General features: G+C 52.2%; 1 protein-coding gene across 4 annotated transcripts in view; it reads left to right on the top strand.

Moving 5' to 3' along the window:
• The first annotated feature begins 1,307 nt into the window (after positions 1 to 1,307).
• Positions 1,308 to 27,107, top strand: part of ZMAT4 (zinc finger matrin-type 4) — a 56,310-nt gene continuing 30,510 nt past the window's right edge. For 2 of the 4 annotated variants that reach the window (XM_062621047.1, XM_062621046.1), the window contains exons 1-2: positions 6,318 to 6,474; positions 21,384 to 21,485. In XM_062621047.1, coding sequence (XP_062477031.1) covers positions 21,384 to 21,485 — 102 coding nt within the window. In that variant the 5' untranslated portion in view covers positions 6,318 to 6,474. Of the gene's footprint in view, positions 1,423 to 6,222; positions 6,475 to 21,383; positions 21,486 to 27,107 lie in introns of those variants that run through there. The other 2 variants (XM_062621049.1, XM_062621048.1) reach the window with 2 other exon arrangements.

Genomic DNA, 27,107 nt, shown 5'->3' with positions numbered 1-27,107 from the left:
TGAGGCGCTACGAATCACGGATCACATTTGCATGGAAATGCAGCTCTGTGATAGGATTCCTTATAGTAGCCGGCAGCAGCGAATGCGTTGCAGATGTGTCCTATTTAATATCAAGCAACACCTTTTCTTTCCTTGCCTTGCTGCACTCGTGACTTGCTATTCCTTGGGATTAATCAATGGGTGCGTTCTGCTGGAGCCACCCAGCGATGCGCGGGGTGAGCGGGCTCAGACATCTGCACACTATCATTCCTCCCTCACCAAGTGCTGGTGGTATAATTAGAGAAGTCATTAATCCTTGCTCAGCAGTGCTAGGGGCTATTTATAGTAAGGCAGGCAAACAGCACCCTGCATAGTGGGCTAGGCTGGGTGTGGAAATGACTCCTGGTGCCATTGGGTTGCATGGCTCAAATCAGAGCCATTTGCTTCCAGGGGGGAGATTCCCTTTCTGGCCATACACAAACCAAAGCAGAGCAAAGGGTCTGCTCTGACCAAGGTATCACCCACTGGGCTTGCCACGGGGGGGTCATTTGGACACCCCCCATAAGCTGTCACCATCCCATGTTCTGGGATCCCTGCCTGTGTCTGCAGGATGCTCTGCTATTGGGGACCAATGCAGAGCACAGGGATGGAGCAGGAATGAATCGTCTCAGCTCTCCTTTTCCTCAGTGTCCCTGGGGAAAGGCATTGAAACCAATCAAAGTGGCCCTTCTCATAAACCAGCAGTGAAAACCAGTACCTGCAGCCTGCTGTTAATGCTTCTGCCTTGGGACCAGGCTGGCTGTTTGCTGATGTGTGCTCACTCGTGGCTGTGGGGCTGTGGAGCCCTGATCACTGGTATAAATGGTGCCACACAGCAGCATCTTTAGCAACTGAGACACAGATGACAAAGTAAATGCTTGAGCCTGCCTGGGGAGGATAATGGGGTGAGTGTGTGGCTGCTTGTAAAGCACACACCAAGAGGGATAACCTGGTGGTAGAAGGTGATTCCCGTACCCAGGTTCTGCACAGGAGGCTCTGTGAGCAGTGCTCCTTGCTGCAGCGTGCTCCCTTCCAAACCGGGTTACCCCATCACCAGCTTTGAAGAGCAGCCCATATAGGGTAACAAGCTGCAGGGTAAATGGAAGCTATTTAAGCAATTAGCATCCAAGTTTAATGAGGATGACCAGCACAGGTCTGGAGAGGGGAAAAGGGAAAGGTTCCTGTGTGTGTCTGCAGCTGCTCTGCATCTCTCATCACCATGGGCTGTCCTGGCAGCCCATAAGAGCCCCTGGCCTGATTCCCCTCATCCCCATCTGCTGCTCGTGCCGCAGCAGGGAGCACACCTCTATGCCTGTGCTCAGGCTGGTACCTTGTGCCCAGCTTCCATCCGCTGTCTGCTCACGCCTGGTCTCTGCCATCAGGGGATTCAGGATGCTTTGGCAGGTAAGGGTTTGTTGCTCACCTCTCTTGCCACCCAGGGGCTCAGCTGTGTGTGTTCCGCTCCGTGTGTTGTCCCTGCCTAACTCCAGATACATTGCTCTCTGTGTCTCTAAGCCAGAGGGAAAACTGGGGCATTAGCAATGCTCAGTGAGCTGCAGGCCGAGCAAGGCTGTTGTGTGCAAGCTTCCAAGATGCAGCTCAGCCTGGGCTAAGGTCCATGTTTTCCCTGTGCTGGAGCCAACCTCCCTGCCAGGCTTTCCACTTGAGGGGGTCCATCCCAGCGCTTTGCCCTTGGTGCCACGGCTCCCTGTGCAAGGGCAGCTTTGGTGCTGGGGGGGGGGTAAGAGGGGATGGGAGGAACTCCAGACTTTGGGAAGCAGCCGATGAAGGATGGGCTGGAGGTGAAACAGCGCGTGAGGAGCCTGCAGACCTGGCGTGGAGATGGGGATGGCTGGGAAGCGCAGTGATGCAGGAATGGGTGCTGGGGTCAGCCGGGGTGGCATCGCTCCTGTTGTCGACTTAAACACTTCACTGGCTTCAGCCTAGTGAGGCACAAAGCTCGTCTGTGTGCTGGCAGCCGGCATCAGGGGAGCCACAGGGGAAATACGGCTCGGTCTGGGCTTCACTGCATCCTCCAGGCTTTGCCGGGAGGATTTGTATGGAATTCTTTCAGCCTCTGAGATTAATGGACCCAAACCTCCCCCTGCTTGGGGACGGGACTGAATTCCCTTGCCAAGAATCCCGGTGGGCTCCCCTTCAGTCTGGGATGCGCAGTGGGAAAAGACCTGTTGAAACGTGGGGACCACTGCCTTGTAACTGCAGGGAGTCCCCAGTGCTGGCTTTGGCTGGCAAAAACAGCTCCCGAGCTCTGCGCTGTGCCTATGGATGATAAAAGGTGACCTCGGAAATTGCATTTCCAAACGTTTCCCCCCCCCTCTGTGCAGGCTGGCGTTGTTCCCAGTGTTTCGGGCCGGGACTGCTTGGGGCTCTTTGTTTAAGCTCCCTGGGCACTGCAATTCTTATGCACGGAGGTGACGATGCTCTGCCGGAGTCTGGGATCCTGGAAGGCGGCTGCAGATCGGCCTTTTGTTATCCCCAGGATTCAAAACTGCGGTTGAGGATGAGCTGGGGAAGTCAAAGCCGCCTCTCCAGGGACATCCCAAGTGTTAACAGTGGGATGGAGGCAGGGTCAGCCACTGGTTCAGGCTGTTTCAAGCAGCGAGAGCTGGCAGAAGGGCCCACAGACCTCAGTGAGGAAGCATTTAGTGCTTTAACCACGCTCAGCAAACTTTGGTTTGCAATAACCCGCTGCTGCCTGCTCTGATTTCACTGCTGAATGTCAGGGAAGGAGAAGTCTAAAGGGCATCATGCATCAGAAGAGAACCTGAGCTGCGCTGTCTCAAAGGAGCAGGGACCGCCTGGGCACAAGGAGGGTTATTGCTGCTCTATGAGGCAGGGCTGGTTTGTGTTCTGCATCTAACCCGGTCTCTGCTCAATTGGAAATGGGATTTGGGGGAGCAGCAGACCTCGCTGCATTGCACAGTAGAGCATCATCTCTCCTCCCTCCGCTACCCACAAGCTGATGTGTGACGAGTGGTGGTTCGGGAAGGCTGGGGCTGACGCTGCCCTTCGCTGTCCATCCCGTGTCAATGGAATGGGATAGAAAGGAGGTTTTAAAGCGCAAAATGCAGCCACTTCCAGCACTCCCCGCTGTGTGTGACAAGGTGACCCCCACCTCCCTGCTCCTGGTCTGCTGTGCTCGGGCTGGTTTTGCAGTGTCCTCTGACACGCTCTGATGCACAGCACCGAGCTGGGAGCGCAGACAGGAGCCTGTGAGAAACCCAGTGCTAATTCCACTGTGCTTATCTCCCTTCTCACTTATCTCTGGTCGCATCATGCCACAGGTTGCGCTTCCATAATGCTGTGTTCTCCAAGTAATGCCGTGTTCTCCAAGGCAGCAAAACAACATGGAGCTGAGCCAAAATCTTGTTTATTTCTGGAGGTTTTAATGGTTATTCACTTATTTAATGAGCTGTGTAGTGCCTTTGAGAAGGAAGATGAAGGGGGTGAAGGCTTTATTCACACCTTAAGGTTGTAACTCTCCCTTCCCTGGGGCTTCTGGTCGTGTTTGTCTTTTCAGCCTGCATCAGCACTGCAAAGGCTGCTGCAGGGCTCCGGGTCACTGCACCAGCCTGGAAGCATGAAATGCCAAGTGTCCATTAGGAATGCTTTAGGCTCGGGGTAGGGGAGCATTGCAGGGGGGCTCGCAGCCTACACAACGCGCATGTGAACTCCTTCAACCCAGCCCAAGGTGTTGGGTCCTTCCCAGCTCGCTCATCTGTCTTGATCTCCTGTTTCCCAGCCTGTCCATAGCCTTTCCTGGGAGGAAACATCTCCAGTCTGTGCTCTGCTTTGTTCGAGGCTGCTGTAACCTCTCCTTCTTTGGAGAATAAGATGTTAAAGAGCCTTTGAAAATGATCAAACCCGTCAGCTTCACTACTGTGATTAATCAATCACAGCCGCTGCTTTACAGCTCCTTGTTTTGATGTGCTTTAGGTTGTTCCAAAGTTAGCCCAGCTCAGGGCCAGCAAACACATTCCTGAGCCCTGGCAGAGTGCTGGGATGGAGCGGGAGCTGATTCTTCACTGCTTTCTGCAGAAGAGAGTTCTGAGGGGGGGGTGTTTTGTATGAGGAGCCTCATGTGTGTACCCCAGGGCTGGCATGCGGGGCCCTGCTGCAGGGATGCTCCAAGGAGAGCCCTTGGGGAGCACTGGGAGCTTTGCAGCCCCGGTCCCTGCGTGTGGAGCAGCCCCCACGTGTGCTTGATGGGGAGAGGGTGCGTTCTGTAAAGGATTTATTAACTTGTAAGTTATTCCCTGCACTTCTTGTGCTGATGCTGCTGTTAAAAGGGAGCACAGGATGCTCCCGGGAATGCTATAATCCTAAAAAGAAAGCGAGGAAGAGATTTAAGAAATCTCTTATCCCCAGATGGCAACTGCACCATTGCAAACACTGCCTGATCTGCCCTTATTCGCACTGAAGCATCTGAAGCTCCAGGTGGCAGCTCCAAGAAGTTTGTGTCAATTCTGGAGGCTTAAATGCTCCCTGTCGGTTGTGGGGTCGGGTTTTATTACAGCTAAAGAGCCAAGCAGGATCATGCAGCATCGCAGCTCGGGTAGTTTGCTGTCGAACAGATTAAGCTAGGGATGGAGAAATTGCTGGTGAAGTCTTTTCTTTCTAGCGGTTGTGTGGTAGAGGCTGATTTAAAGCCCATTTCAGCACCGGGGTGATGCTCCAGACACTGGCAGTGCAAGCGCAGCCGCTGATGTGGCACAGCATCCCCAAAGCTGTCTGCAGAGTACATTGAAGAGAAGCAAATCAACCTGAACAGGCTCGCTCCTTAAAGGTCCTGCAGAGCCACCCCCTTGGAGACCTATAGCCTATGAGTGCCTGGAGACATCCCACCCAGGGGACAGGGCAGGTTTGCTATTGCTCTGCCATGGATGCAGCACACACTTTCCAATGAGGTGTGTTGCATAAGACAGAGCACTGTTATCTAGGTTATACCTAGAGAGCAGAGCCCTTTCATGAGGGAAGGGGGAGGCCTCTCATCCCTTTGCTTAGCCAGATGTTCAGAAGGGGAATGAAGGATGCTTGGCTTTACCTGGCTGTGGAAGTGAGGCCATAAAGGAGCCTTTCTGCATCTCAGTACCAGGGTGCAACCCCCTGTTGCCTTGAGCTGCAGAGACCTTTGAGGCCTCTCCCCTTCCCTGCAGAGACCCAGCACCCTCATTCCTGCTGGGAGAGCTATAGGAGCAGAGGGAGGCGGAGCAGCGCTGGATTAACTGCCTTTGTCCTTGTTTGCATATACATCGCAGCCTGGAAATGTCACCTCGAGCGCAGCCTCTCTGCTCCTTTACGTCCCCATTTCTTACCTAATGCGTAAGGTGAGGCTCCTGTGCTGGAAATGAGGCACCTGCCAGCTCAGCAGAGTTGAGGAAGAAACCCTCCATGGTCCCACGCTGGTCCTCACCCTCCTTAGTTGTTATAAGCAGAAAGGAGGGCAGGGAGATGACATTGCAGCTCAAGAGGGAAGGTGTGCATGGGGCTGTGCTCAGCTGCACCCTGGTTTTCAGCACTTTCAGCCTGAGCCCTGAAGTGCCTTTGCCTGGAGGATGCTGTGCACAAAAGACAGGCAAAGGCCACCCTCTTCCTAGGTTCAGCTGCTGCTGCACCTAGAATAGGGAGACTGGTTTGGTTTAAACTGGCTTTGCATTATAGACTCCAGGGTGCGTGTGCGTGGTGCTGTATGAGGGATTGCAGGGATCAGCATCCCCCTCATTTCCCCATCCCCTGTTCACTGCCCTCCCCTATTTTACCCCTGGCCTTGGGCTCTGTTTCTCTGACTTCTGCACCCCATCAGCGAGCAGGAGGCTGTGAGTATCCTTAGGCTGAAGATGAGCCTGTCCCATTCCCTTTGTTATCTGCTCTCCTTTGGCTGCTGCTTTGACCAAGCTGTCCCTGCCCTCATCCCCATATGGGAATCTTGCCTCCCGCTGTCCCTCAGCTCCATAAATCCAGGGTGTTAAATTAAGTGCGTCATCTGCAAAAGTATGGAAGTAAATGCGTTCCGTACCCTTCACAGCCTCTGCCCTGCAAATCAGATTAGCACACACAGCGAGGAGAATCCCTCCCGGGTGCTCTGATTTAGGGCTGTATCCAACACATCCGCCTTGTCCTGACCTGCCCAACACCCGGCTTGTCCCTGGCCGTGGCGTTCCGGGTCCTGGGGAAGCTCTTGCTGGTACCGGGAGCTGGATGCTGTGGGAGGCTGCTGGGACCAGAGCATCCTTGCAGCGCGCAGCGGAGCCAATCGCTGCTGCCAGGGGTGGAGCTGGAGCGGCCGCGGAGCATCGCCCAGCGCCTGCCCGGCGCAGTTGGCCCGGGCTGCGGGGAGAGCAGCGCCGCGTTCGCAGCTCCGGCGGGCGCCTGCCCGGCAGCATCGCTGGAGCCTCCCGCTGTCCTCGGAGCATCAGCCCGGCCAGCGGCACAAAGGTACCGGCCCGGCCCCGCCAGCCCGCGCCGTGCTTGGGGCTGTTGATGGGACTTGGAGGAAAGTTTAGCGGGGAATCAAGAGCTGGTTCCTAGCGGTGCTTGCGGGAGGGAGGTGGGAGGCGAGCCCCGCCGCTCGCTGGGATCCGCTGCCAGGCACGGAGCGGGTTTGGTAATGAAGAGCTGTGGGGATGCAGCGGTGAGCGGGGTCCAACCGGGGAGCTGGTGCCTGTCCCGCCTGTGCCACCCCGGGCGGGAGGCCGGGGGTGACCGGTGTGTGCTGGGTGAGGGGTCCAGCCCCGCGCTGGGCACCACGGCATCTTCCCGTGCTGAGCGCTGCATTCATCAACCGAGCCGGCCCCTTGGTGCAGGCAGCACCCTCTGTGCTGGGCAGTCAGTGGGAACACGGGTGCTTGTACTGAATGGATGCTGCACTGGTGTCCGCACAGTCCAGAGTGGGAGCAGGAGCTCGTGGGGCTGCGGGATGCGAGTGTGGGTGTCTGGGGATGCAGGAAAACAAGGCTGTTCTCTCTGTTGTTTGGGAAGTTTGGAGAACTTCCCATGTCGGTGTTCCTTGGGGAGCAAAAGCTGCTTCCCAGGTTGGTAGCTGAGCGCTGGGACTGCCGTCACTGGGGAAGCCCTGACCTGACTCACTGCAGCACCCATGGGTGCTGCCGGCCTGCATGCCTGCTCATCACCAGCCAAAGGGATTGGTTTGTGCATCCCTATGTTGCTACTACCACACGTGTTGCGCTGGAGTTGTCCATAGGTCTGAGAGCCCGAGCAGAAGCTGGTTCCTTATGCAGCATGAGCGAGCTGACTGCTGCTTTGGGCTGCATGGAAGATCTCTACTCACTGAGCCTTGAGCCATCTGAATTGCTGGGGATCTGTATCCATTGGACCTGAGCAGTGTCCCCTCAGTTACTTGTGTTAAACACGCTCTGAGCGCTGCCCTTTGGGCAGTCGCAGGCTCCTTTTGCCCTCCTCTGATGCTGACCTTAGCGGGCAGCACTGGGTGAAGAGCAAGCTTTGCAAAGCATTAAGAAGACACTTAAAACACCCAGGTTGCATTTTCCACATGAGCTTGTGCTGCTGGCTCTCACGTGAGCACGTGTAATCCATCTGCACCATGCAAACAACCGGCCCTGGAAGGCAAGAGGTGAGCCTGGGAGGGGGGACAACTCGGAACAGGGGATGCTGAGCACAAGGGCTTCAGCTTTTGGGCTCTTAGTATCCCACAGGAGAGGGACAGTGACCTGGAGCATCTCCTGCCCCTTCTCCTTGCCCTGTGCTGCAGGGTGGGGAATGGCAGGGACTCGATAAATAATAATCTTGTAAGAAGTATTTTGTTCAAGGTTCTAGACAGTGACTCATCTCCTGGAGCTGGGGGGGGGGGCAGCACAGAAGCTTTCTGCACCAAAAATGGGTCTTTCCCCTGATTTTATCAGGAGCCGGAAGGTGGGAATCCCATATTCCCCTCAGAGCAGTGTAGACCTGTCGATTACAAACCTCCTAATCCCAGTGTTCTGGTACCTCCTGCATCCCTCTCCCTGGGGAGCATCCTGGGGTGGGACTAGTCCAAAACTCGGGTTGGTTTCCACCCTTCCCAACTGATCTTATCTCATTGTTCTTAATCACTTCTGAGTCACTCCAAATAATGAATCCTTGCCTGTACGTAGTGGTTTGCATGGCATCTCTGTGTGTACCTGCCCAACTCACGTTGCTCGGCTCTGAGCTGCATTAACTTTCCTCCCGCATCCAGCCTTGCTCCCATGGGTTTTCCTGCCCTGCTCTGCCCTCTCCTGTGCTGGAAAGCCCGGAGGAGCTGCGGTGCTGCTATAGGGCACATATTCTACCCCTGCCAGTCTTCCCTCGCTGCTCACAGCATCACTGGCTTCTTGGGGAGGTGTTGTCCGTGCATGGAGAGGTTTTGCTGATGTTTGCCTGGATCTGGTTTATTTGCTGCTTCCAGTTTGCAGCAGAGTCAGTGCCTTGCTGAGTTTGGTACCTGGCTCTCAGCTTTCTCTGTCGGGGGGTTTTATGGCTCAGTGCATGGCACTGCATCGCCTCATTCCCTCCTCTTTATGCCTGGAGATTGACCTGGGAATGCTGATGGCTGGCCTGGTCCAGCTATGGATTTAGCATCCCTCCCTGCAAGGAGGTGGAGGGAGGAAAAATCCCCAGTTTAAGACCACCACCAAGCAGCCCTCATCCTCCCTGTCAAATGTAGGCATGAATGGAGAGGAGTTTTGGGAATTATCCTTTGCAAGAAGGAACTCCTGACCAAAAATCAGTCTCTCTTCAGCCCCCTGAGGCTCTAATCCAACCCTTTTCCATCACGAGGTGTTCTCCAGCCTGGGGGTGCTTATGGAAACCCCTTGGAAATGGCAAGAATGGGGCTCCTGGGGCTGGTGCTGGTTGATCCCCCTCAGACCCGAGTGTCCCATTTATCTGGGTTAAGCTCCCAAGGAAGGAGGTGTGACTTGAGCTCCAGAACCGGTTTGGGAGATTCGGAACTGGGCCAATTTCTAGGCCAAGACGGGGCCGTTGGTGTTCCCAAGGGTGGATTTGGGTACAGAAATGGATGAAGGTCAAGGCTTCCACCTCCCTCCCTTGCGTATTTATCTCCCTGACAGCTTCTGGGCAGGTAGCAGCACATCTGGAAGCTTTATTATTCCTTACAAGGTGTGAAAAACGCCCCTTGCTGAACAGTGCTGGGGTCGGGAGCGCAGATGCTGCAGGAAATGGTTTTCCTCCATCCACACCGTGCTACCTTCTCTGCACAAAGCCTTTGCTGCGGCTGCATCTCCTGAAGGCAGGTGTAACAGAGCCAGGCTTTGCCGTGCTGCCTTTGCATCCGTGACCTTCAGCAGCTCGTGCATGAGACCGGAGAGGCACTGGCTTAACGGGACCCTGCCTTTTTGCCCCTTCGTTTCGGTTCTCCTGCAGTCTCTTTGGCACTTTGTTGGCATCACACTTGGTGTCCCAAGCCTCCAGGGAAGGATGTGCCCAATGCTACTTTCCAGGCTTGCTGGGGTGGCCTGGCCACACACAGGTCATGGGGTGCCTCTATCTATCTATCTATCTATCTATCTATCTATCTATCTATCTATCTATCTATCTATCTAATCTACCTAATCTGTATCACCTATATCTACATCTCTATCACCTATATCTACATCTCTATCACCTTTATCTATATCTCTATCGCCTATATCTACCACCTATATCTATATCTCTATCACCTGTATCTACCACCTATATCTATATCTCTATCACCCATATCTAAATCTCTATCACCTTCATCTATTGCCTATATCTAAATCTCTATTGCCTATATCTAAATCTCTATCACCTATAGCTATATCTCTATCACTCATATCTAAATCTCTATTACCTTTATCTATCACCTATATCTAAATCTCTATCACCTATTTCTCTATCACCCATATCTATATCTACCACCTATATCTCTATCACCTCTATCTATAGGCAGATATATGGGTGAATTTAGAGTCGAGAAGCATTAAATACGTGGTTTTGTGGGCTGTGGCTTTTGTGGGAGCTGTGTATAGGAAAACCAAGCGTTTCCCAGGGTCACCCATGCTCTGCTGGTGCCTGCTCAGCCTTGCTCTTGCACAAGAGCATTTGGGTCTTTGTGTTTCTGGTCACCTTGCCGCAGAGGCAGGCAGTGATTTCTGTTCTCTCTTTGCACCTGGTTGTGCTGACAGCTCGGAGGTGTGAACACTGCTACCTTCTGCTCCTGCAGAGCAGGAGATGGTGTTTTGCAGGGTCCAGGATGGGGGGGAGCTGTGCCTTTTGCTGCTTCCTTTAAGAACAAGGAAGAAATAAAGTTGTGGCGAGACCAGATCTGGAGAAAGACCCAGAGTTCCAAAGCGCTCCCAGAGGATAGATCCCTAATTGCTCTCTAATTGCATTAGAGTTTAATTTGTTGTTGATTTTTACTGTAATGTTCCCATTTTTCTCGACAGTTTGCTTTGTTCCATTAACTAGAAGTGTCTGGAGATGAATATTCTCAATATCCAGACTCGCCCCTTGCACGATGCTTGATGGCTTTTGGGTCTTTAACATGGTGACGGGGGTCCACTGGTGCAGTGCTTGCCCCTTAAAGGTGTTGTCCCCATTGTGCAAGCCTCAATCTTGGGGGTTTCCCCATGGTTTTATGGGTCTGGTGGCACCGAGGCAAAGTTCCACCGGCCTGAGAGGGAGGTTGAGTCGGTGCCTAAGCCACATCAGCCCTTGGCATCTGTGGGATGAGAGGGAAATGGGAATGCAGGTGGTGGTTGCTGGCCTCCTCAAGGAGCTGAGCTCACCCCAGAACAGCTCAGGGGCAGCAGCCCTTCCAAAGGCTCCTTTAATCCATTTCTCCAGAGCACAGAAGGGGAGCAGGTCTGGAAATGCAACCGGGAAGCTCCAGAGGGGACTTTCGGGAGCTTGATTTGGAAAGTGATGGGGCAGAAGAGCATCGCTCCTCTTAATATAGTGCTGCTTTGGAATTTATTGTGTCTTGTTAAAGGGGAAATGAGGTAGAAGATGTAGCTAAGCTGGGACCTGCTTCTTGCCAATACATGATTGTGAGTGAAACAAATCCTTAAGGCAGGAGAGTATAAATAAACCTTTCCATGCTCTCAGCATCTGCACTTGGGGCCCTGGAGGTGTCGCCTGCCTCTCCTTTGGTCTCCTTGCTTCTGTGTCACATCCCTATTGCTCACGGGTGATGACACGGAGTGATCGAGGCCTCAGCGTGCCCGTGAGCTGGCTGTGATGGAGCTGGCTCTGGAAAAGGAATATCAATGCTGGGAGCTGCACCGTGAACTTAAAGCCGCTCCTAAATTTGATCTAGCCGCTTAAAAACAGTGGGTGGACTCGGTGGCAAAGTGAGACGCTGGTATTTAAAGCTGCCTTGAGGGATGGAACCACAGGGAAGGCACCCAGCAGCAAGCTGGGAATATTCAAAATTAGATGGAGAAAATAGGGAAAGCTGATGCTGGAGCTGCAACACCCAGAGTGCGTTGTCAGAAACCCCAGGAGCAGGATGGAACCGAGCACCAGCTGCTTTGGAAGGCAGAAATGAATCAGTTCAACCCCCCGTTGTAGGGGATGCTGAGCAAGCTGCTCTGGTATTTGGTGTATAACAGGCACACGTGAGCTTTGGTAGGAGAAGCAGAACCTTGCGTGGCCTCTGTGCATGGTGGGGTGGGTGCAGTGGGGCCAGCCTCAGCGCTGGGCTTTGCTCTGGTGTCTGTGTGTGCACACATGCCCCGCTGCATTGGGTGCTTGTTCCTATGGGCAGATCCAAGCTGAGCCCCATTTGCTCTCACCCGTTACTGTGCAGCCCGGACTGGTGTGTTCCTTGCCTCTCACCCCTCTGAGCTTCACAGAGCCTTGGCTTCAAGGGGCAGAGAACATCCCGGGCAAGGAATGACATTGCAGAGCAGGATGGAACCGGGTCCTCGGTGCCATCTACGGTTGTCTTCACTAATTCATGTTTACGGAGCTCTCCAGGAGGTTCATGGCCTCTTTCTGCAATGCAGCTGGTTCCTATCTCAGGCTTTTCCAAGCTACCAAGCTCTGTTATGGCTTCAGAGCGAGCTCTGTCACTGGTCACAGGCTGTTCCATACAGCGCTGATTGCACCGGGTGATGCTTTACTCTGGGAATCTGGTGTTTCCCCATGGATGCTTTCCTGTTTCTCAGCAATTCTCTACTGCCAGGTCTTGCCCTCTTTGCTTATGGTGGAATAGCTGAGACATCTCTTCAGTCTGCTGCTTCTTGGAGAAGCCTGCACCTTTCCAGAAGCTTGGGATCTATATGCGCATGAAACAAAGGTGTTTTCCTGCTCCTACCAAAGCACAGGGAGTTTCTGGCTTTGCAGAACATGTGACAAGTGGTTTTCAGCCTTATTTCCCCTCTAGCCAGAAAGGATGGCTGGTGGCCGTGACTGCAGGATAACTTACAGAGAACAGATGTTGTATCAAACACATCAGCTCGTTTTAATGCCTTTTTGGTGCTGCTTGGTACCACTGGGGGTGCCTAATAAATACTGCAGGAACAGGAGTCCCCAGGGCTGGAGACCTTTCCAAACCTTGGAGCTGGTCTCCGAAGGAGCTGCAGCACCACAGCGGCATTGCTGAACCATTGCTCACCGCTCCTCTGTTGGCAAGGGCAAGGATAGTGTTGTGTTTTGTTGTTGGTTTTCCAGAGGGGAGCTGAGGGAGGAGTTATTCCGAGTGTCTTGTTGAAATGCTCCCAAATACAAAGCAGGCCTGCCATGAAACTCAGAATTCCAGCATGCTTCTGCTCCACGGGGATGAGGGGGGATGTGTTCCTGCTGCTTAGAAGAGAACAAATGCAGACAAAAGAAGGGTTGTGGCTTTTCTTTTTTACATCAAGGATGGGCAAAGAAAAAGGCTGTAGGAAGGATGTCAGTGGTTTGTGTTTGCCTTAAGATAAAGCTCCTTGTTGGTTGCTGTTGCACACGCAGAGCTAATTGACAGATTACACGATAATATGAGGAAGTTTAATGGAATCTGCTGATACCCTTTAGAGGAGGTGGAATTTGGATGTGCAATTAAATGAGGCCGGGGGTTTAGCTGCTCCGTGCTAACCAGGGGACTTAGAAGGCATTTGCATTCCTGGTGTCTTGTTTCTAAATCATTCCATTGATTACAAAAGCTCTGCTAGAGCAGGGGAGCTGTAGCTGAAGGGAGCAGAGTCCATCAATCATCACAAACACGGAGGGTTCCTGGCCAGCCCTGCTTGGCTGCTTCGGGAAGAGCTGGGCTCCTATAAATCCTCCCTGGGTGGGACTGGATGAGGCAGCTCTGGCTGGTAAGTACTGGATGTGTCATGGGCAGATGACCTGGCCCAGAGAGGGGAGGTGTGAACTTGGGTGATGGTGAGGATAACCAGGAGCATCTCTGCTTCTGCTATTGCTGACTTTATTAACCTTTGCTGGGCAGGAAGCTTTTAGTGCTGCTGGGGAGCAATTCGGGGCTGGTGCTGTTAAGGCTGAAGCTGGTTTTAGTATGAGGTGCTTTAGCTTAGCTTCAGCTAGGCCAGCACACAGGCTTTTATGAAGCAATCCGGTGTTAAACTAATCCCCCATGGGTGATGGACAGATTTGTTCTCTGAAGGCTTCTTCTAAGCTCGTTGCCACCTTACATGGCTTTGCCTCTTGGGTTTCTGAGCTGAAGCTGATGGGGAGTGACAAGCCCTGATTATGCAAAGTACCAGAGGCTACGAGCTGCAGGCACGGGATTCGGCTTGACTCGCTTCCCGCTGTTTCCGACTCTATTAGGGAGCCACAGCAAAAAAGTAGGTCCTGCTTAGCCAAAAATAAACGTGGCGTCCTGATTGCGATGGCCGAGGGAGGCAGCGCGGCAGCCGCTCCCCTGCTCCCTGCCTGGCGCTGACCCCACGGCAGGCACCGGTGAGTGGGGTACCCGCAGCCCGGCAGCGCAGACCCCGCTCCGGGGATGCTCCGGCGCTATTTATGCATCTTCTTGGGAGAAACCACCGTTTCCATAGCAACCGCGAGCATCACATGGTGACCGCGGCTCTGCACATGCAACCGGGCGGGCGCCTCCGACGCCGTGCGGGGTCCCCCCGGGGGTGTGTGTGTGTGTGTGTGATCCTTTGGGATGCAGCTCGTGGCTGGGGCTCATCCCTGTGCCATAGGGGTGGGATGAAGGGTGGAGAGGGGAGCGATGGGAGGCGAGCACCGAAGGGAGCAGGTGCCAGGGCTCCGTGCTAGGCTGTGTGAGACCAGGCTTCCTCCCCAGGGTTGGGTTTGGCCAGGGCTTAGATGCGGGGAATCTATCTCTCCAAGGAGATGCCAGGAGCAGAGATGTCCCAGGCCAGGGCATCTCCTTGCAGCCCTCAGCATCGCAGTTTGTGTGAGTCCTTCCCCTCTGCCATGCAGCTACATCACCCCCTCCATCTCAGAGTGCAGCCGCTGCAGAGGGTCAGTTTGAACCCCTCATACAGCAGGTTTATGGGCTTCCACCCGCGCCGGAGTGAGCATCAGAGCCCCGTCCTTGAAGTGTGCAGGATGCAGAATTGATGCCCCGAGGCACGAGATGTGATTGCTCTTCGTTCAGTTCCTCCAAACTTTATTAAAGCAGTCACAATACATCAATCTCCTTTTCGAAAAGATATTGTTATTCAAGTCAGCCCGTTTGCAATTAAATCCTCATGTGGGGTGAATAATTAGAATGTTTCACGTGTGTAACTGCATACACACATTTATAGGGAAGGAACGGTGCTGCTCTCAAAATTGCAGTGTAGCTCCCTTTAAACTTGGCAGCATCCTTCCTTCATCACCCCCTGAGGCAATTCGTGGCACGGAGAGCTTGCTCTCTGCTGCAGGAACAACTCTTTCCTTTGCTTTCTAAATCTCTGCTCCTGTAATTTCCTCAGCTTGCCCTTTGTTCTCTCCTCAGACAGGCAGTAGGTCAAAAAGGCACTGGCTGGATTTTACTGCCACACACAAGCTCTGTCTCTGTCGTTCTCTTCAGTGCTGTGTTAGGGGATGCAGAGCATCCTGAGCACACCCAGAGCCTTGGTCTTGCTGCTTTTGGGCCTCAGGGCATCATCCGCCCCTCTTGGCTTCCCTCTGCCCAGGCGCTGTTTTTCCTGACGTAGTCCTCAGTTTGGGGTGGTTTTTCTTGCTTGGTTCTACTATTTATGAGCTGGTGACACTGGTGAGGAGGTGGGAACATCTGCAGCTTCCCGCCCCACTTGTGGATCCTAAGGGAATTCAGTCCCAGAGGGAATCATCTTTCCCTGCACAGTGTGGGAGCTGCGAGGCTCCTCCCAAAAGCATCCTCACTGAGAGGACACTGCTCTGAGTGCTGCCATCTCAGCACGAGCAAAGATGAAGAGCTAGACCCCAGCAAAGGATGTGGCTGCTCGTGCTGGGGGAGCCGGGTGTTTGGGGTGCTCCGGTTGAGACCCACCTGCGCTAAGGCTCCGTCTCCTCCGTGTTGCTCTCCACAGCCTCTCCTCTGTGTTTCGCCGCATGCAGCAGCCACGTGCGGGATCTCTCCTGCTCCCCGGCTCATGCCGCACACGATGTTGTTCTGATTTTCAAGGCTCCAATAAAGCGTGTCAAAAGGCATCAAAGGCTGAACGCAGAAGTGAAGCAAATCGACTCTGGAGGGGATTTCGAGGATGGACGGGGGTAGGGAAGGGGCAGATAAACCCCAAACCAATGAAGAATTGCATGGCGGAGGTGGCAGATGTGCAGCACAGCTGGAGGGACACAGAGCATCCTTGGTTTGGCAGGAGAAAAGGCAAACAGCACACACATCCTCCCAAGATGTGCTGGTAGAGAGCTCTTCATGGGCAGGGTCATCGCCTCGGGGAGGCTGCCCCATCCCTCCCCTTTTCCCCATGCTCTGCCCTGGGGCTGTTGTGGGCTCCAATGCCTGGAGCACGTCTGCTGCTGCTGCCATTGCCTTGAGAAAGAGCTGCACTCGTGGAACAGGCTCAGCCATCCGTCACAGGGCTGATAGTGCTGGGAAATAAGGCACTTCAAAAGGCAGCGCTTTGCATTTCTTCAGATGCCTGCTTGTAAGTGCAGCGACAGAGCTGCCGAAAGCACATTAATTATTAGCAAAGACTTCTCTTCTTTTTATTGCGAGACAAATTAAACACCAGAAGGAACCAGGAAGCGTTACAGGAGGTGCTCATCCATGGGTGAGCGACAGCAGCACAAACAACAAACACTTCATAACGTGCAAACCAGGATGTTTAATTTTTGCCTTGCTGTCTGCATTTGGCATCCCCAAGCTTGCTCAGTCACCCCCTTCTCTAGGGCTCCAACACGGAGGTTTCGGATGCTGTTAATTCTGGGAAGGCTGATTAAGGCTCTTGAGAGTAAATTGGCTGCGGGATCACAGTTTTATTCTTTACTCTCGACTGGAAGGAACTGAGTTGCAGAACCTGGTGCTTTATGGGATGGTGCTCCTTGTTCTGGGTTGTACAATAAGAAGGTGAACAGCAACGTCACAACAGGTAGGTGATGGAATGAACACCTTGGGTGAAGCTGGAGATGCCCAATTGCATGGATGAGCCAGGCCAAGCGCTGATGCAACCTAAGATCTCCAAGTCCTGTGGGTCTACAGGGCCCTGGTTGGGTAAGGCAGAGGTTGGGATGTGCGTCTGTGGCCGCGGCAGCTGAGTCTGCCTGTATCTTCCATCCACGTGCTTGAGGCATGCAGGGTAAAAGCTCAGACACCCATTCCCTGTGATCTCAGGTTTAGATCCTTCATTTGCTGCCTCTGCTGTATCCCCCCCCGATCCAAGTGCTGTGGGATCTGCAGGTGCGTGTGAGCCGAAGAGCTGCAACCCTTCTGACAACAGCCTGCATGGGAAAGGGACGGTCCCTACCCTGAAATGATGTGAAATCACCTGCAGCTTCTCAGGGTTTTCGTGGCTTTCTGCTGCTGGTTGAAACACAGAAATCGGTGACAGTGAACAAGGCTGAAAAGTGACAGAAAACACAGAACTTGGACTTGGAAAACCTCTTTCTCCTGCGTGTTTCTCGTGGCCTCCGGAACTTTTTGCTCCCAGCTGTGAATTTCCCGTTATTAAAAACCCTTCTTTTCCTATTCCCTGAGCTCATTGCTCAAAAGAAGGGGGGATGGACTTGATAACAGGGGGTATGCAACAGTAAAAATAGAAGCGGCTTGTGGAGGAGAGACTGCCAGAGAGGAGATTACAACAGCATCCATCAGAAACATGATAGGAAGAGTTTCCTAGCAGTGACTGCGGATCGTGCTGCGGCTCCTGATGTGAGTGAGGACCCCGAGGGCTGGTGCAACAGCAAAGAGCCGCTGCAACAAGCACCCATCAGCACCTACCTAAGGCCCTGAAGCAGTTCTGCTGCCCCAGCACTTATTGCAGGTCCATTTCCACCCTCTCCTTTGTGACAGGCACATGTTCAGCGTGTGCCAGTGTCCGGTGGGATTCAAAGCGTAGTCTTGAAAAGGAATTTGGCTTTGAGCATGTCTCTGATGTCAATATGTGGATTGCTGACCTCTAAAATTTAATGTAACTTAGCATCTTTCCAGCAGTTGCCAAAATCTGGAGTCAGCCCCATCAAATTGATTTTCATTAAGCTGTTGTAGTCACTGAAACTGCTCAGAAGAATCGTGGCCATATGGCACAAAGTATTTCAAATGAAGCCTCTCACGACTCAGTTTGCTGTTCCTGGCGATGCTGAGCTGACATGTGCAGAGGTTACTGATCTGAAGCACTGACAGGGGCCTCAGCACTGCAGTGCCAGTACAAGAGGCAATAATAAACCCTTCTGAAGGGAGACAAAGTGATCGGTGCTTGTGGTGGGGGCCTCACTGCGTGTCTCCCACCGAGGAGGAGACCAAGAATTGGGGATATTTAGACCTTGGTGGCCAGGGTGTGCATTGCACATTGAGTCTTCAACTCCCTGCAAGAAAAGCCCCTGAGGACATGCAGGGAACACATCCCTCCTTGCTCAGCATCTGTGGTTCTCCTTGAGCATCCCGGAGGTGCACGGTGCTTTAGAGCCCTGGATATGAACCCTCCGCTCCATTCCGCTTTTAGGCAGCGATGGGCTGTGCAGGGAGCATCAGCCAAAGGCTGGTCAGTTGTAGGGGCTGTTAGGCACTTGTAGGCAGGGAGAACCAGAGTGGAATGAAGAAATATATGTGGAATGAAGAATATATGAGAAATATATAACTGTTAGTTGCTTATGAACTCCCTTTATGACCCTTGTAGACAGAAGAAGTTTATAAATCACTGCACGTGTTGACCCACAAAAGGAGACAAAGGGGAGGGGGGGCAGAGAGATTTCTGGAGCGAGAGGAAGCGCTGTTTTTAGGTCATGTACCCACACAACAAAGATGTTTTCTTTCTCCCAGGCTCTGTGTCTAGAGTCTGCCTGTTCTGCACAGGGAAGCCCTTGCAGCTATGCACAGATGCCATGAGCCTGCGGTGGTTGCAGCATCTCTGGACCAACCCCTTTGTAAGGAGCAGAGAGGACTCTTGTGTTGTTCTCGTGTTGTAACAAGGTCTTGGCCAGAGAAATATCAACCCTGGACCCTTATCGTGCTCTTGTGTGTAGGGCCAGCCTAGGGGCAGTGGCAGTGAGAGCCTGCTTTAAAACACACAGCCTGGGGAGACCCATGCCCCTGCATTCGTTTCACTGCTTATTACCTCGGCATCCTTTCGATGTGCTGCTCTAGCGTGGTATCTGAGGAAGAATACAGAAAAGAAGGTATTTTAAGGAAGCAAAGGAACAGTCACCAAACGTAAAAGCTTTACTCAGAGCCAGCAGGCCGCCCCAGCTAAATTTAGTGTCATTCCTGAGCTGAGCTCTGGGAAATGAGGCTGTATAGGGCTCCCCAGCAGCAGAGACACAATTAGGAGGCTGCTGAGAAGGGGAAGAGGCTCCTGCTCTTCTATTGCATCTATGTGGGACAGGAAGAAGGCTGTTTTCTCTAGGCAATAGCTGGGATTGGAGTTTAAACTTGTTCTCAGGCTGTCGTGGTTTTAGTGGCAGCTTTGCAAGGGTGACTTGTAGGAATGGGTGCTGGTAGTGGGTTGCTTGTGTGGAGATCTCCCTTGCTAAGGTGAATCTATTATTTTTGTCAAGCCCTTCATAATGATTTTTTCCCGAAGCAGTTATTGTTACCAGAGCTTTCTAATTATTTTAAGTGGCTAAGCTTACATATGTTTGAATCCTCTCTACAGTTTAGCCTAATATATTCATGCAAAAGCATGAAGGAGGCTTTGCTTCCATTTATTCTGCTGTTCCCTAATCCCCATCCCTCGTTCCTCTGCCTTTCCATCACTGTTGAAAAGGAATACTTGCAAAGACAAGCAATGAAAGCCTCTGCCAGCATCCTGAGCCTGGCGAGGACACTTGGTTTCTGCTCCCCATTCAGCGAGCATCAGGGATGCTGGGGATGGAGAGCTTCTGTCCACCTGCAGGTCAGTACACGGGGATGCTCCTGTCATGTTAATGCATCACTTGAGGGTCTGCCGTTCCAGAGAGTCTTTTATGAGGCAACCTGAATAGCTCCATGTGAACCGTGCTGCATAACATTCACGTTGTCAGCACAATAACTGTGTTCACCTCTTGCGCTGCGTTACATCCTTGTGCAGTGACAATGGCATACAGAACCTAGCAGGCAATATTGAGGCTGGCAAATTCGACACCTGTATCAGAAGTCACTGCTTAGAGAAAAGACATGAAATCCTGTTCCTGGATAAGCCTGATTAGCTCCTGCTACTCTAAAGGGGGGACAAGACAATGCCTTTCATATGCACATAAGTTGGGGGCACAATAGACTTGGGAGTTGTTATCAGAGCATGTAGGGCTAAGCTAATACTGAGCAGCTTTTGATTCGCCCTGATTTTTGCAATGAGAGTTTGCACTGTGAGCATTGCAACTGCATGCAAACGAAGGTGATATTACCTGCCTCTGCCTTGCTTGCTGGCTTGAGGTTTGATGAGATTCTTTGGTTTGCCTTGCGTCAGTCTGCTGCATTAAATGAGCTTTCTTCAGCCAGCTTTATTTTGCCTTTGATGCAATTTTGCAACACTTCTTGTACTCTTGAAAGGGTCTTTTGGTGTCTTTGGAAGTTTCTTCACATAGTGTTTCTCTAGACAGAGTAAATGAAGATTAAACCCAGGCAGGTAGCAAGAGGAAACTAAGCCGGATCAGAGAGCAAGGGCATCAGCAGAGGAGAGCTGAGATTTGTGTCTTTTGTCTGGTAGACCATGAGCACCCAAATGAACCTCTTCCTGGAGCTGGGGCAGAGCTGGTCTCTCCCGGCTGGAGCCTCTGGGGGATCCAGCTGCTTGTTCCCATAAGATGTGCAGGGATTGTCAGGACTGAGACACCACAACACGTATGGGGTTTGGTGAAGCCGCTCCAGGTGGGCAGATGCGCACAGAGCACCTCATCCTCTGAGCCCGAGGGAAGGCCAGGGTGGCACTGGATGATCTTAAGGTCCTTTGCAACCCAAGCCATTCTATGATTCTATCTTGGCATTAGTCAGAAGGCATCAGCCTCTATTTTGATTGGCACTGGGGTGGTTTTGGTTTTAAATAACCTTTCTCTGCAGCTACTTCTCGTGTCTTCTGGCTCTGTTATGAGCCTCAACCTTCCTGATACACACCTTGGTTACCACTTCAGAGCTGGATACCTGCTATTTGCTTGCACGAGGAAGGTGTGGCAGGAACTGAAGTGTTCCTGTGGAGCAGTTCACTTGGGGAGCCGGCTCTGGAAGTGCAAGTATCAGTGCTGGGAGCTGCAGGGTATTTATACACAGGTATTTAAACAGCTGCCGGAGCCCAGTAAATCACACCAGCAATTTCCTCCGTGTCTGAATTGAGAAATACAGCAGAGCTTAAACCCACCTTCCTCCAGGTTGTAATGATGTCTGCGTTATCATCCCCTCTGTGTTGTGTAGCAAATGGTTAGGCGTGTTTCAAGCATTGAGTGTTGCATGCTATAGCAGGTTATGCACGGGGTGTTCCTAGGTATGAAAGCTAATGGAGAAGAGCAGCTGAGCCTCGCACACAAACCGGTTGCAGAGCAGTGCAGGAATCTAAGGGGGATGCTCTAAGGGATGCTCCCAGGTGGGGATGGGGCAGCACCGTGTGAGCACTGAATGCTTGGCACAGGCTGGTTGTGCATAACCCCGGGGACACCACTTTGTGGGTGGGGATGCCCCAGGGACATCAGGGTTTGCAGCCCTATAAAGTCGGTGACAAGAACGGCTCAGCTCCAGCGTTGCTCTGCCCGTGTCTCTGTAGGGACCCTCAGCAAACACATCCTGTTGTGCCTGCCTTGTGTCACTGATTCTGCTCCTTGTCTCTTCCCTCTGTCGTGAACAGATGAAATCGTCCGACATCGACCAGGAGTTATTCACTGAGAGCTACTGCAAAGTGTGCAGCGCCCAGCTAATATCCGAGTCCCAGCGCGTGGCCCATTACGAGGTAGGATGCTCTCTGGTACCTCTGTTGTATCTGTCCATAATCTCCATATAATCTCCAAGAATATCTCCATCGCTGCCTTTTCCAGCTGCCTCTTGTACCAGGTGGCATCAGCTACCACATTCCCAGCAAATCACTACACCAGCATTTGCATCTCCTCTCTGAAAACTCCACATTCAAACACTGTCTTCACCGGTGGCATCTTGCACCGTAAATGATGCTGCGTGGTTGTTTTCCTCCTAAATCTGCAGTTCGAATGTGACTGGAAGCAAGTTTGCAAGGCAATAGTGAGCAAGGGGAGCTCAGCAAAACCAGCTCGGGTTTTGATATTAAATGTGTGGCACTGTGCTTCACCGAGTAGGAATCACTGATTGTGCAGAGAATAGATTAGTATTTGTGAATGTCTTTAAGCACTTAAGAGGTAGGCAAGCAATAAATAATTAGGATATATCATTAGAGACGTGTTAGAACAGCAATTAGCAGCACTGCATAGCTTCAAAACAGAATTAAATAAATCCCTTTAAACAAGGGAGGGAATCACTGAGGGTTGTGAGAGGGAGCACACTGCCTGTCGTGTTCCTGCTCCATGGGCATGGGGAATGTGCACAGAGCCATTCTGCAGCAGCATGGGGTAAATCCTTGTTGTGGTGAGGGCCTGCCTGAGCATTAACCCAGCAGGAGAGCAAACACGTTCTCATTCATGCTCACATGAAGAAGAGGGTTGCAGGGTCAGTTTGGGTGCTGGTTGTGCACAGGGTTGGGTGCAATCAGCCACCTTTTGTGGGGTATTAATGGTGTGGGGAGCAGCGAACTGTCCCCTCTGGTGATGCTGTGCAGGGGATGGACCCATGTCGGGTCCAGTCCCTCCTGGAGGGCTCTGGGAGGGGGGGGCAGTGATGGATGTGGCAGTGATAGGGCTGAGGCTGTGGCTTAGCTGTGTTCTGCCCCAGCTGTTGGATACACGGAGCCTGTCGGTGTCTGCAGCCGCAATCTGTGCTAAGAGGGCTGGAAGATGGAGTTTCCCCAGACTTGTGCTCTGATTCGAGTGTTTAGCAATGGGAACACGGCAGAGACATTTGTCTCCCTGTGGCCAGTGTTGACATACAAGGCTTTTAATCACTGTACAGTACCCAGGGCTGCGGCGCTGCATTCATAAGCAATGCAAACAACAGCACACACTTAACTTGTAAGGCACTTTACGTGTCTGTTTGGGTGAATCTCTTCAGCCATCTCTCTGAAGCCCTCCTCTGGCTGCCCTCAGTGCGCAGCAGAGATCCCTGGCAGCGGCTGCAAGTCGAAGGCTGCAGTTTTAGGGACACCTTCCAGATCTGCGGATGCCAAGCCCTGGCTACAGGAGGCAGCGGCGCTGCCGCAGGAGCAGAGGCACCGCGCCGTGAGCGATGGGGGGCTCAGCCAATCTCTTTCCTTCCGTGCCTGTAACTGTAGGTACGAGCTGAATCATTAATTCATAGCAGATGCTTTGGGGCCGTGGCAAACAACACGGGTTTGTGGTGCGTGTTTGTCATCCCCTGTGAAATCCCAGCAGACGCCGTAGGCATTGGGCACAGTAATGTCATTACCCAGCGCTTCCAACGGGAAGGAGGGATGGAGACAGCGGATGCATGGGGAGAATAGGGAACGCCCTGGAGCATGAAGGTGCTGCTGGATGGAGCCTTTGAGGGGAAGCTTCCAAATCCATGTGCTTTGACTGCAAATGTGAATGGAAAACCACCCTGCAGCTCCCGGCTGCTTCCCGGTGCAAGGGACCTGAGCATGCAATTGGTAGTGAGTCACTTGTTGGGTGAACTCGGCCTCTTTTTCTAGCCAGACACCAGACAAGTGTGTGATTCCCCATGCACATTAATCATGGAAAACTCTTGGAGAATAATTTATGCAAATGATTCTTGCTCTGATGCTGTTCCATAAGGAATTTGGTCTGAGCATTTGGAAGGCTGTTCTCTCTGCCAGGCACTGTTCAGGAGGGGCTTCTCTTCCCTTGAGCAGATCAAGTCTGTGGTCAGAATATTCACTTTTATAACACCAGCATTCGCAACATGCCTGCTCTTGCACCAAACTGCGGTGCTGAATGTACCTGAGCTCCATCCTGCCAGCCCTTGCTGCAAGGCAGTGAGTTCATAGCAGGGATGTAAAATTCACTGTTTCTTCCTTATTCAAGAGTAGCTGGTCGTGATTTTCACACCTTTGTTTTTCTATCTTCTAAAAAGCAGTCAATGGTCAAAACTGGTTCTTTTTGTAGGGGAAATAACAACCCTGCTCACAGCCAGTGAAGGCCATACGGGGAGCCAGCAATCAGAAGCTCCTGGGCTGTGCTAACGCATCCTCCTCCATGGCATGTTGTGGTCAGCAGTGCCCTTGCCCTTCCTGAGCCAGAGCTCAGAGAAGGGGAATTGATCTCCTGCCTCTCCAGCAGAGCCGAGCAGGATCTGCAGCCTTTGTGCCAGGCACTGAGATCTTGGCTCCTTTGTGCATGCAGAATAAGACGTTTCTCTGTAAGAAAATAGAGGGAAACAGCGTATGAAAGGGGGGATGTTTCTATCTTGCCAAACAGGAATCGTCAGTTCCAATCACTGTCTCATCTCCTTCTCCAAATCATCAACCGATAACTCTTCTTTTCTTCTGCACTACTCTGCCAGGAATCAAACATCATTTGATGTCAGTCGCGCAGTATTAAGGGGTATCATTTCCAAGGGCAAGTGCAGTGGAAAATGACAAAGGAATCGGAATGTTTGCAGCATTCCTTTCCTTCCAGCTTGACGTACAGCAGAATAGTGCCCTTATTTTATGTGCTCTGCGCAACCTTATTTATGTGCTTTGTCTGTGCCTGCTGCACCCCTGCTCCCCTTTCCGTCCCTCTGGAGCTGCCAGGTGCTCTTCTCCTGCCCAGGATTCACCTTAGGGCAGAGCTGATCCAAGTACCTGGCTTTGGGATTGGCTCGTAATGAAGTTGCAGGTGGCCAAATGAGGAAAGGCCTTAATGAGCTCCCTGCATACTGTGATGCTGAGTGTCACAGGAGGCTGCTTTAGAGATAGCAGTTAGCTTCCACGCAGCGGTAAGTAAGAGATGAGGCTGATCTTAGTGCTTGTTGTCAATGCCCAAAAGATCATGTGTTTGAATATTTTAATTCTTAAAGCAAATGAATCTCTTAATTTGTCCCCTGAAGCATCAGAAAACTCCCTTCCCATTGCTGCTACTGGAATGAAGCATCTGAATATGGATTCCTGATAAAATCACTGCTAGGTAATAGCTCACTGTGCTGCCTAATGTGCCAAGCATTCCTCATGAACGCTGGCTTTCCTTCCCTCCCTTGGGAGGAACGAAGAGGAAACAGGATGCCTGATGAGATGAAGCATCGCAAAAAAGGGCAGAGTGATGCAGCAGTGATTGCTGCCTGCACCAGGCCAAAGGGTCCCTGTGTGCTGGAGGTATTTCAAGCCCCCTCCATTGCCCTTCCTCAGGACACTTGATCAGCACGATGCTGGGACCAGCCTTCTCCTGATGCTCTTCAATGGTCTACGTGGTACCTTCTGAGCTGGCACCAGGGATGGGGAGCATCTCGCAGCCGTTTTGCTCTGCTTTGGTAGCACGAGCTGCGTGTGTCTTTCGAGCACAACTTAGACATGAAGGGATTGATTTGGTTTTGTCTTTAGATGATGTCTGTGTGTGGGATAACCCAGAAGGCAGCACCTTCACAGAGCCCTACCTGGGGAGATGGGAGAGCCTGGCAAAAAGCTGGGTCTCGGAGCACGTGGCTCGTGCTGCATCTTGCATCCAGCTCCTGTGGCTTTTATCAACAGAGCATCCTTATTCAATTGCCATTCATCCCTTGGAGGTATTGCAGAGAAGTAATTGAGGCTGCTGCCCTGTGATCAGAAGCTCCTGCAGTTATGTGGCTGCTTCACCAGTTGCTGAATACACTCAGCAGCCCTCGGAAGAGTGTTGGATGGATTGGAGAGGGTCAGAGAGGGCACCAGTGACTTGGGAAGTGCCTCAGAGCTCGAGAAACGGCAGAAGAAAACTGGAATGTACTGCACTTGCTGCTATGCAATTGAAAATCTGCACCCCAGAGATGAGGTTTTCCTATTCTGCATTCCTGCATCTTGCCTTCCCCGGGAGCAGGAAGCCTCTCTGCTGCTGGGTGCTCTCTGGATCACCTGTATTTTAACTCTTCCTTCCAGCTCTGCCTTTGGGAGAGGTTGATTCAGTCAATTTGGCGCTGTGTAAATTAAAAAAGCCAAGCTTCCTCAGTCAGCTCTGGGTCCTCGTCTCTCTATACAAGTGTTCCAACCACTGGGAAGATGTTCCCATTTATTTTCAAGTTTCTCCTTGAAAATCCTGCAGGAAAATTACCAGATATGCAAAGCTGCTCTCGGATCCCACCCTGAGCTGCATATCCATCACCACATTTGCCTCCTTAAGCTGCTATAACGCTTTTCTCCATTGTAATCTCTGTTGCTTCAGGTGTTCAGGTGCTACTTGGCTTCTTCATTTATAACAAAGAAAAAGGCCAGGTGTGTAGGAAGAGAAGCCCAGAAGGTGTTGTGCACCTTGTGAGATGAGGGAATGATGCTCTGAGGCTTGCGGTGGAGCCTGAGTGGCAGGGGGAGGGCAAAGGAAAAGTGTATTCAGATGCAGAAGAACCAGGGGAGAGCACACATAGGGCTGTGCCCTTCTGCATAGCTCCAAGCCAAGAGCTTTCTGGAGTCTCTCACCCTGTGTCCAGAGGGAAGCGGGGGCTATCAACAGCTACATCAGTACTCCTTGTCCATGCAGGCCCGGAGCGTGCTCGGGTTAATGTGCTTCCAGTTGGGCTGCCCTTCCCTGGGAAGCTTGTCTGAGGGCCCCGTAAACGCTGTTTACTATTGGCACGTTAGCGCCCTAAGGATCACGATGTGTGTGCTCAGAAAGGCAATCCTGCGCCTGAAATATTAATGCAGTGGAAGAGCACGTCCTCTATTGAACAAAATAAATGCTGCGCTGGAAGGCAAGGAGCTGGAATATTCGGTGCATAGGATGCTGCAAGCGTTTCCAGGATGGAGGAGCGGAAAGGATGTGCTTCTGCTGGGAGTAAAGGCTACGCAGGGCTCCGGTGTGTCAGGCACCCTGCTGTAGCACCGAAGGGAATGCGGCATCTGCCAGCCCTGTGTTCTGCCGTGGCTGGCATTTACCTGCCAAGGTTTGGCTGCCTTTGGTGACAGTAACCAGTGAAGGCTTCAGAGGATGAAGGCAGAGGGGACACCGCTTCCCCGCGGTGCTGAGAATAGGCTTCACTGTGGTGTAGGTGTGTGATACAGTTTGTAGGGGCTGCTCAGGTTGTGCTGGTGTTTGGTACCTTGGCTTGAGGAGAAATAAATGAGGCTAAAAAAAGCCTTTTTTGTTTTTGGCTCAGTTGCAAAGGTGATGGAGGTGTTCTGGTTGTCGTATGTGCACGCAGACCCTCTGCAGATTGCCTTGGTATCCAGTTCATGTCCTGCTAACAGCAGCAATTAAAAGGCATTGAGGGGAATGCAGCGTATGAGATGTGGATGTGTTATAGGAAGACGCTCATGCTGCCTCATCCCTTTTCTGCACAGGCTCACCAGGGCAGCATTAGCTCCTTCAGGAAA

This window comes from Pezoporus occidentalis, unplaced genomic scaffold, assembly GCF_034315485.1.
Source record: "Pezoporus occidentalis ecotype Australia unplaced genomic scaffold, CSIRO_AGI_Poc_V1 ctg226, whole genome shotgun sequence".
Classification (NCBI taxonomy): Eukaryota; Metazoa; Chordata; class Aves; order Psittaciformes; family Psittacidae; genus Pezoporus; species Pezoporus occidentalis.
This window is presented reverse-complemented; position numbering and strand designations above follow the sequence as displayed.